The sequence below is a fragment of the Bolinopsis microptera genome, chromosome 8 (assembly GCF_026151205.1).
Source record: "Bolinopsis microptera isolate Bmic1 chromosome 8, MBARI_Bmic_1.0, whole genome shotgun sequence".
Classification (NCBI taxonomy): domain Eukaryota; kingdom Metazoa; phylum Ctenophora; class Tentaculata; order Lobata; family Bolinopsidae; genus Bolinopsis; species Bolinopsis microptera.
In genome coordinates this window covers 7,296,180-7,306,927 of record NC_087079.1, presented here as the reverse complement: position 1 = coordinate 7,306,927, position 10,748 = coordinate 7,296,180, and the positions used below count along the sequence as shown (strand labels likewise).

Genomic DNA, 10,748 nt, shown 5'->3' with positions numbered 1-10,748 from the left:
TATAAAAGTATAAGTGCTTTCTCAGTACTTTCTCTCGCTTTTGGACAAATCCAGTGAGTTAACTTTTTATCAGTGGTCGACCGGGGGCAGGATTCTGACCGGGGCCGGGGCTGACCACTGAGAATTGGCCGGGGCCGGGGTTTACCCCCGGCGAATTGCCAATTTTTGGCCGGGGCACCGGGCGACCACTGCTTTTTATGTCACGATTTTTAAAACTTTATTCATAAGTTTATGAAACATCAAAACTTTGCATGCTCTGCATTATGTAAAGTCAGTCATGCACTAGAGCACAGTTCACATATAACCTAATCCAGCCTAGGGGAGGGGGTTTGAAATCGCTTGTGCTAGAGTGATTTATACTCAATAGCTATGTGAAAAGTGGCTCAAGGAGGGGAGACCGACGTAAACAATTTTGAATTGGTAGAAGTTAAGTTTAGGCTTTAATGAAAAACTATTTAAAGAATATCATTCTTTTACCACAGACATAAGACTTTGCCGTAGGGTATACAAAAATGTGACCATTCATCAATTTTCAGAGTGCTGTATCTGTACCCGAATAGAAATAAAGGATTTTAATGAAACAGTTTTCTTCCGCTCTGAAAGTGAACGAATGACAAAACAGTCTAGAGAATTCCTCGCCCTGCTGCAGAAGATCAATCCTGGGTTGTGCTCACCAAAGCAAACCTCTTTTTTGTGTATTCAGTGTCTTAACTATGTAAAAGACAACTATAACAGGGTGAGTGGTTTCTTCCTGTTTTACTAACATTTAAAAACATTATTATTCAAAGGTAAATAGACAGCGAGTAGTAATTTTTAATCCATTTCTATCGGATTTGCAAACTTTTAAAATGACACTTGTACGATCTCAAACTTATGTGATATGATACTGTTGATATAAATGTGGGAAGTAATAAAGTATTTGCAGGTGTACAGTGCTGTTTCTGAAATTGACGAATCCTCTTGTGATGAAGATTGAAGAAGCTATTGCCATCCAAGTGGAAAAAGTCCCGCCTTTGTCACCCTCCTCGAATAGAACTAAGAAAATGTAGAGACTTTCTTCATTTAGTTCCCAATCAAGTGGACCAGATGTTGATTTGTTTGAAATGGGCTGAGACTTGTGTTTCATATGCCAGGTTGAACAGGTTTGTGTGGAACTTTTGCTCACAAATATAATTATTATACATATTATCTCGATTTAATTTTAAGAGTATGAGAGGTTATTCTTCTTTAACAATACGAATTTCCCTAGACGTTAGAAACGAAAAAGAATAGTCTGATTCAAGGAAAAGATAAAAGTTTCTTCGTCGATTTCGCAACTTACTATCTGTGGACATCTACAGAAATCGTCAGGATCTGTGCAACATCGATGTTAATCCTGATTCGCACATGATGAACAAGTGCCCTGTTCTTAACCCTGAGAGTCTCGGAAAATATCTCTATAGCAAGCTAGGTAGATATCACAAAACATGTCGTTTGAGGTACAGCAACTCGAGGGTGAAACAATTGAAGGGTAAATTATCTGAAGCTGTAAGTTTAAAACCTGTCTCTAAGGCAGGTTTTAAAATGGAAAGACACGTGTCCACGCACGACAACACCAATGCTGCATTAATGAGTGCAGGTATTGACGCTGTACGGACCTTTTAACTGGAGCAGGAGAATGTTTTACCAGAACTGTACCTCGTGTCTGACCCGAAGCTTAAGTACAATGACTATGTGACGTCTAATTTATCTGAGAACGCTGCAAACTCCAGCAATGTTTAATCTGATCACATCAGTTTTCAGAAAGACAATGTCGGTAAGACGAGTTTGTTTCTACAGCAGGATCGTATCTAATCTTGCCGCAACAGTATATGCGGATAGAGATGATAACACTTTAACAAAGACAGCACTCATAAAGGAGATTAGAAAAGAAATCTTTCAATGTAGAAACGAATTCTATCAGCTATGTTCGATTTACTGATCGGTGGCATCTGTAGAAATATAGTGTTTATGTGGATTAATCTGTTAAAGCAGGGCTATTGTATCATTTTAACATTAACTTTGCATAGTGATGATACTTTTATTGTGTCTCTTGTGATTATCTATTTCTACAGTGTTACGGTACCACGAGGTTTCTGGCGCAGTGACGCGCTTTTGAGCAAATATCGTGCTAGATACGTCACGCGCCGCAACCGAATCAGATTTAAGTGCACTTTTTTCATTGTAAACACTACATACGACGCGCAACACGTTCTACGAGGTCGAAATTTTCGAGGTCTCTAACACCGGAGTGGAGCAATATTTAGACGATCTGACACTTTCTAGGGCTTAAGCAACCTAAGAGAAATTAGGGGAACAACTCAGAAAAAATTTTTAGTCGATATTCCGGTGTCTGTAGATGTCCGAAGTTTTGGCAGTAAAGTGCTCACAACACAGCTTCTGAAGCCTCTAGAATGTTCCCGATACCGTCAGAGTGTTCAGTACACTCCATTCTATCATATAAGAACCCTAAAAGAAGTCCCAGGGCTCGAGCAGAAAAGCGTGATATTTGCCCGTAACAGCCTCTACTATAACAAGAATTGCGCCGGTTAGCGGACGCTAGATTTCCATCGACCGTAATTAATTACAATTAACGATTGTTTCATATTGGTTAAATTACCAAATTTCTTTGGGGCGTTACAGAGAACAAAATGGAATGGTTGCTGTTGTCAATTATTTGAATCGAAATTTAAACGACCGGACACCGTAGCGCAGCCTGTGCGGTGATATGCATGATGCAGTTAAAAGGACATCTGTCCGACAGCGACTCTTGTCCAAATCAATATGTTACCAGAAAAAAAGACATCTGTCCGAAATTTTGATCTAATTGCAATACGACACATTTCCATTTTCCAATTGGAGACATGATCTGAACTGAGATATGACCTGAGCTGAACTCTACCATAGTTTATTTTCATTTGATGTCAAAAATTGGACAATAGTTTAAATTTTATATAAATAACTCTCCATACCGCTCTCCTGTGTGTAATGTAGGCTGTGATGTGATTGGCACTTGGCACTTTGGCAGCTTGTTAGTGTATACGGCTAGCATGATCCTGTCCTCAAATAGTCAATCACGTATCGATGGATCAGATCTCAATTATGGATCAAATCAGCATTATATTAGGACTGTGGGAGCAACGTCACAAGATTACCCGTGAGCTTGTGAAATACGAACGTGATCCGAAATTACAAATGTGATCCGAAAGTTGGACAGATGTCGCCAAAAACGACTCCCATCTGACAGCGACTCTTGTCCGAAACCGGTAATTCGACTGTCGGACAGATGTCGCCCAATCAAATCTGTGGTAGGTAATACAATGTGAATCATAATAAAATGTATCGTTCATTTCGTATAATGAATCAATCTATTCGCGATCATGTTCAACATAACATCATAATTTATACAACAACATAACGGATTACTAATATCGCGATGATCGCGATCGGGAGCCAAGTCTGTGGTAGCACCAAGCACCCAAAACATAATAAGAAGTTTGTATCGTATGAAGTAAACAAAAGCTTAAACAACATTATCAATACGCAGTAAAATGTATAACAGTGGAAAGAAGTACATTACAAGCGCGACGCAAATAATTGCTCGATCGATTTGTGGTATAATAAAGAGTACACGACCTTGACATAAAAGCATTGTAAAATGCGCGCGCGCGACTATCACGTGATAATTTGTGAAGGAGCACGTGTTTGCGGAGGGTTATGCATGTTTTGCTTTGTGACACCACGAAAAAACCTAAACCCACTATACCCATTCTCAAATCCTACCACTTCTAACCATCTATTGCCTTTTTAAGGCGATGGAAAAAATTAAATAGATACTATTTAAGTAATAAAACTATAATATTCAACCTTTGTTCGACTTCACTGTTTCTTATTCTCCGAGAGCTTGGTTTACATTGGAAGCGATATTTGGATCCTCACTTTGTTTCCATGTCAGAGCTGGGAGTTTGAGCGTCCGGGTTAAACCGTCCCATTGCTAACTAATAAGTAAAATAGATTAAATTATGTCTGTCACCAAAATATTATCTTTCAAAGAAGATTTTATCGGTATCGTTGATATGGTGGCATATAATATTGTCACGTGACAATAGAGTATCATATAATTAAAATATTGCGTATGTTAAATTTAAATCGGAACAAATTGACTCTAAAAGATTGTCAATAGCAAAATATGTAACGAGTAAAAAGGAAACTAGTTTTCATTTGATTTAATAGGTGATTTAATTTTGAAATACATAATTGAGATTAATAATTTAGAAGGTTAAAATATACTGTGGTAAAAACATCAAAATATTCAAATTACCGTAAAAAAGTATTCTGAGAAACTTTTTCAAAAACTAAAAAATATTCATTTAATAACGTTAATAGATTTAGTACATTATTAAAAAGTCCTAATCCTATAAATGATATTTTAAAAACTAAAAAACGGGACCACATCTGTTGAGATTCGTCGTAAAAAGATATTACGCCATCTATATTTATATAGGGTTGGTTACATTAACTTTAACTATAAAAATAAATGCTAATACCATGCTTTGGTTAACATGAACTGGTAATTTATGATGCGAATACAAACAATTTACATACTTAAATTTGGCCTTCTGCGACAAACCAGAATTTCCATAATAACAATTAATAATTTGCAGCCATTTTAGCTCAAACACATTCTTTTCTATAGCTAGCCTCATGGTATTCAGAGAGCATTAATGTAATGTACTCCGAGCTGCTCTCAAATCTAAACGCCATTATTTCATTTTAATTACAATAACCCTGTCTAGTTATTCACTACAGATAATGTTGGAACCTAATGTTGTAAAATTACAATATTGAATGCCCTGTTTTAATTATGCTTATTTCCAGCTCAACTAGTCCCAGTCCGTAGTCATCCTGCCCGCCTAATTGTAAAACCTTCTATAAGGGTAATTCTAGAAGGTTGCATCTTGAATTGTCAGGAAACTCGGCGTAATACATTATCCTTGTATAGAGTGTTCACAAACATTGGTACGGTCTGTAGATTAATTTATGAAAGAGTAACCAGCTTTATTTACCTCTTACTTTCTTTGTAAATCGGTTACAATTTTGTTACGAGCAACAACCTGTCCAGATTAAAATATTTTACATAGCTCTCGAAATTTCGTATATTTTGCTGCAAGGCTCTTCAAATATGCTATTGTCAAATCCTACTTTGAGAATTATCCCTACCCATTTCTGACCAAAATGTTCCTTTAACTTACCCAAAAGCATAGTTTTCGGTTGCTCTACTTGTGGCTGATGGTCTCTTGAGTTCATACATACATTTTAATCAAAATTTGACAAAGCAAACTTATGAGCCCAAACTTTATGACCATTACTATGGGTTATAACTTATACCCCTTCCAATCGTACCAGTACAGTTATGTTAAATATTGTGTCTGTCATCGCGGTTTTTACAGGTGGTCACTCTTCCTGGCGCCAGGGTCTGCGTGTTTCTGCTCGCATACCAATGAGATTTTAGTAACACCAACGATCTTAATTTTCAAGACGGCTAGTTAAGGTTCTGTTATAACATATTGTTCTGGGCCTCACCGAACAATGTCCATGCTAAAATTATTCATCTTTTCAATTAAATTGGTTATAGTTAGATAGTTTTCAAGTGTTAGATGTTCCAACAACTCGACACTAGGAACTGCAGAACTTAATAATACAGTTGTACGCACTACGCACCTTCTTCGTTATCGTCATCTGCTCGAGAACTAAAACTTGCAGCTTTTACGTCGCCTCAGACTGTACTCCACCTGAAAGGGTTGATTAATCAGGCCACGCTCTTCTAAATCAGTTGTCATCAGAAAAGTATTTATATATATATATATATAAGGTTCGCATGTTGAAGCAATTCAATTAATCAATTTTTACGGTGCATTAAAACTTTAAATGAAGCTTTGTTCGGAAGCCACATGTACTAACCTTGTTGAGAATAGCCGGGTAAAGCTTGTTAATCTTGTTCTTACCCCACCGAACTTGTACCGTTTCCCTCAGAGGGGGCGCTTTGTCTCTCTCCAATTTTGGTATTCTCTCTGGGTCGACCCACTGGTGCCCTCCTGCATACTTGGAGGTTTGCCAAGTTATCAGGCATCTTGAGATTATTCGGGAGGGTCTTTTAGGTCGGGTACTAGGAGAGGTGACAGGCGACTCCATTTTTTCGTCTTCAGGGTTGGAAATGTTCATTCGTTCGGTTGATCGCCTGATCTTGTCAACATCCCCGTCAGTATCATTAGCGTGGTCGTCACGGTAACTAGCATCATTAGCGTGGTCGTCACGGTAACTAGCTCTTGCATCATGCAACACAATCCTTGCTGATAGAGGAATAATTTCTCTGTTCCTCATTTTTACTGGGAGGTTTTCCTTCTCGTGTCTTAGTTCAGGATCTATGTTCTCTTTGTTCTCGTCATCATAGTCCATCTCACTTGGAGGGTCACTGGGTGGTGGGTCACGTGATTCTCCAGTGGAAGGGAGGGTTTCAGTGGTTATTAGGTCGATGTTTGGCTCTTCCTCGGATTTTTCCTCTTTTTTGAAACTGAAAGATAATTTTTTAGTTTATAGCCTTTTGCAATTGGGGTTTCTTGTAGGACATGAATAACGTTTTTTTCTTTGCAATAACACCTGAATTATGTTTGCTTCAATAACATTTTAAGAGTTTTAAGTTGTTTTAAGGGTTTGAGCCATAACAAATTGTCTGTGTTTTTTGCAGCTGAAAAAGATCATGCATTGAGATTAAGTCTAACTTCTTAGATTTTTTAGAGATACTGACTTGTAACGTAACAATTAAGGGAACCTGTATCGATAGATTCAAACAACTGTAATATTGTTTAAAGTTTAAACAAATTATGATCACCGACTTTAGATAAACAAATCAAAAGGTTGTGCTCCATTGATATTAACATCGTTCTTTCATTCATAAAGTCCTGTCATCTTTATCATTGTATTTTGTTATTATCGTATTTTGTTATTATTATATTCTGTTATAATCAGATTTTGTTATCACTATTATTATATTTGTTTTAGTTGGTCACATGGTCAACGCAGAAATTTAATAGTAATTGCCTGTGGAAACATTGGCTATATAAAAAGCCAATAGTAGGACTCTAGGATAAATGGCTATGTGTCGACAACCTCTGGCTAAATTGAACTTGAAGGAAGAGGGCTGTTGAAAGCCAAAATTGCATCAAGACAAAGTTATGGTAACATTTCTTGTCTTTACTAATACCGATTAATTCACACCTAAATTATCGCCTATTGGAAAATGCCCAAAACAAGTTCGGGTTGTCAACAGGATGTTAATGATGTTTAAATTGTGTTTCTGTCTCTACTTCAGGCATTCGATACACCAGGTCAGTATTTATTTCTAAAAAGTGTTGCTCATTTTTTGATAACCAACATTCAGTATTGCATTTTTGTCAAAACAGAAGTTATTTTTAAATAACCGTTTAAAAACGGTTGCTAGCTCATAATGTGTAGCTAGATATTAACGATCCAATAAAAATATCTTATAATTTCATGCCTGTTTTTCTGAAAAACTAGATCCAGCTTCACAGCCGTGCTCGTTTGATGTTTTATCGTGTCCGTAAATATAATATACCGCCGAATCGTTATTATTACTGGGATTACTACTCAAGAATTATCAACATTTTAAACCGTATCACCAGTAATAGCAAATACGACTCACCTGGCAAGATAATCCTTGACGCTGTTGAACCCCCGTTCACGCGCAAAAGGATGCAATACACCAGTGGGGGCCTTGCCTTTCTTAGACAAGCACACTGAACAGTTACAGTATCCTTTACAAGGTGGACACACCCACGTCTGAAATAGATAATTATGAAACTAAGTTAATAAAATAAAAATTCAATTTTTCGGCCAGTCAGATATATCATTAATAATAATATCATCATTAATAATAATATCATTAAATATAATATTCCTATTTTAATAAAAATTAGTTAGAGTCTATAACTTATTAAACAACAAATTATGGTTCAGTACCCTTTACAGGGAGTACATGACCACGTCTGAAATAGATAATATAAATCATAAACGGAGAATATGTTTCATTTGTTGTATAATTTATTGTATTATATAGTAGAAGGCAGTGAATTTATTGTATTATATAGTAGAGGCAAGAGATTTTTATAATCTCAGGAAATAGTGATCGTGTAACTTATTATAACCTCTCCTATTTCAATGACCATAGTACACCCTTTACGAGGTGCCATTATTAAGTACAGTAATCTGTTCTGGGTGATTCCAGTTTAAACAGATGAGGTGCAACAAAAAACTATGGATCTAGACCAGTAAAGGTCGATAAAAAACTACCAGGTTCGAGGGGCCAGCTACCCTTCAACCTTAAAATAGCTACTGAAACATCAATGAATAACCAAAAGTGGAGTGACTCTCGGAGTTCAAGGCGGGGTGTAGCCAGGATGAAGTGCTCTGGGCAAAGCCGCAAGGACCCCAGTGTGTAGGTGAACCTAGAAGGAGCGAGGGAGATGGCTAGTGACCGCAAACTTTGGAGGGAGATGATAGTCACAAACGGGAGTTCATTGGTGCAGGCCACTCGAATGATTGAGGAGACCTAATCAAGTACAAGTAAGTATATAGTAGAAGGCAGTGAAACTAACGTGCTGAGATATATATCATATCACATAAATTATATTGCTATTGTTCGATTAAATCCGATATTTATTGTATGATAATTTTCGATTGTTCAATCGATGAGAGATTACGAATACTCAATTTACTAGTGTCATGAGACTCACAACTCAAAATTATTCATTGAATGAATGAAGTAGCAGAATCGTCATAATAAAATAATACCTTGGCTTAGTATTATTTTATTATTAACACCTCCGGCTTAGAATAATCAGCCGGGCGGGCGGGATGGATTCTGATAATCCCGGCTCTCGCTGTTAGTTTTTTCCCACTTAATAAATAACCCCGGCACAGTTTCTGTAATCCCGCCCCGCTTGGCTCGTAGTTAGAGTCTGATACCATTACAATTTTAAGAATAATACCCTCACAAGCAAATTGTCAATCGTGCACGGATGCCACATATTTATGGAATATTTCAGCTTATGGCGGATATGTAAATATTTTGCACTTTATTTCGAGTTAGTATTATCATTTTTATGCGTAATAGTTTTGTGCATTTGCATTGTTAGGCGCCAGTAATAATCTGGTTTTCGTTCCTAAAGTAGGAAACGAAAACCAGATTAATACTTTCAACACTACTATATAACAAATAATTTGAGTTTAGGGGATGTGCTAAGTAACACCCCGTATGGGGAGTATGTACTGATAACCTCTCATCTCTGGGGCGAGACATGATGTACCTGCTCAGTGGGTCTGGGAGTTGGATGGAATGCATCCGGCACTTCTTGCGAAGTGTCGGCCCAAACCTTTGGGACTAGGTAAGAGTGTGTCTGTCTGTATTGAGCCCTAATGGTAGTCTTTCGGATGTTGTTATTATTGAAATTGTTTTCCAAATGACTCAATTACATCGTGAGTCTTCTTAATTGCAATGATTTATTTAAAACTAAACTTTTCAATATCTCATTACCATTCCTTTTCTGCCGTTTATTCTCGTTTCAGATAGGCACATCATGCCGCTGTGTGTACCGTCTGACCCCTTGGGCTGCTGTGCTTGTGCTGACTGTCGACCCCTGGAGATGTTCTCCTTCTACAATGGAACTTGATAAACTGAAAGACCTTATAGTTCCCCAACTGGGAAATCTCGCTAACGAAGAACTTAGAAAAGTGCAGAATACATTGGAGAACCTTCTCCAATATACCAACACGCTACTTGATTCTGCACCCTCTCCAGTACCCAAAATACAGGAATCATCGAGTCCATCATCCTCTTCCCCACCTTCTCCATCTCCGCTGCTCCTTCACTATAATCTTCGACATGACCCCCTTAGTGAGCCTCTGGTTGAGGAAGTCCTTGAACACGTCAAGAAGATCAATTACAGCAGGTCTGGAACAAACTTAAGCCCAGATACCTTCCTGTACGGCAGCCAACGATACGCATACAATCGAAGATCTGCTGCCCTCTCACCAGTCTCTATCCAACCCAACACCATCATGGATAAACTGCTGAAGACTGTTAACTTAACACTAGGAACAGAGTATAACTCTATGTTAGTTAACAAGTACAGCTCATATGTGTGTTGCCTTCCTCCCCACAAGGATGATGAATCAGGCCTCGATCCAGGTGCACCAATATCAACACTCTCGATTGGTGCAACTCGGAAAATGAACATTTCCCTTGACAAAAAGAAATCCGTCAAGTACCTTACTCTTACTCCCGGGAGCATATTCACGATGTTGCCTGGTTTCCAGCAATCTTTTTACCATGAAATACTTGCTGGAGACAAAGATGTACAGAAAGAAAGGGGAGTCCGTTACAGTGTCACCTTCCGACGTCTGCTCCCACCTAAAGAAGCCCCTCCTATCCATTCTCCTCCCCCATCCTCCTCCCCTCCTCCCCCACAACCTTCTGCAGAACCGAATACCTTCCCTGCAACCAGCACCTCCAAAGATGCCACATACCCTGACACCTTTGTGTTTGGCAGCTCCCTCCTCAAGAGCTTGAAAACTGAAACACTTTCCAGGCGTGGAAAAATTTTTAAAGTTATCTCCCGGTCTGGAGCACACGCTTGTGACATTTATAACGAAGT

General features: G+C 38.1%; 3 protein-coding genes and 1 long non-coding RNA gene across 6 annotated transcripts in view; 2 read left to right on the top strand and 2 right to left on the bottom strand.

Moving 5' to 3' along the window:
- The window catches only part of LOC134819539 (SH3 domain-containing YSC84-like protein 1), a 35,928-nt gene that overhangs the window by 21,857 nt on the left and 3,323 nt on the right, over positions 1 to 10,748 (bottom strand). The window contains exon 2 of one of the 2 annotated variants that reach the window (XM_063829529.1): positions 3,886 to 4,016. The gene's annotated coding sequence lies outside the window, so the exon portion shown is untranslated. Of the gene's footprint in view, positions 1 to 3,885; positions 4,036 to 10,748 lie in introns of those variants that run through there. The other variant, XM_063829530.1, reaches the window with a different exon arrangement.
- LOC134820045 (uncharacterized) lies at positions 7 to 1,040 on the top strand. Its single transcript, XR_010160840.1, has 3 exons — positions 7 to 53; positions 537 to 736; positions 926 to 1,040. It is a non-coding gene; the product is annotated as an uncharacterized LOC134820045 (long non-coding RNA).
- Positions 4,237 to 10,748, bottom strand: part of LOC134819537 (uncharacterized) — a 31,412-nt gene continuing 24,900 nt past the window's right edge. Inside the window, exons 7-9 of the mRNA XM_063829525.1 lie at positions 7,739 to 7,875; positions 5,980 to 6,589; positions 4,237 to 5,810 (exon numbers count right to left, since the gene is read on the bottom strand). Of these exons, the coding sequence (XP_063685595.1) occupies positions 5,769 to 5,810; positions 5,980 to 6,589; positions 7,739 to 7,875 (789 nt within the window). The 3' untranslated portion in view covers positions 4,237 to 5,768. The remainder of the gene's footprint in view (positions 5,811 to 5,979; positions 6,590 to 7,738; positions 7,876 to 10,748) is intronic.
- LOC134819545 (S-formylglutathione hydrolase-like) overlaps positions 9,296 to 10,748 on the top strand; it is a 97,632-nt gene continuing 96,179 nt past the window's right edge. For both annotated transcript variants that reach the window (XM_063829540.1, XM_063829539.1), the window contains exon 1: positions 9,296 to 9,320. The gene's annotated coding sequence lies outside the window, so the exon portion shown is untranslated. The remainder of the gene's footprint in view (positions 9,321 to 10,748) is intronic.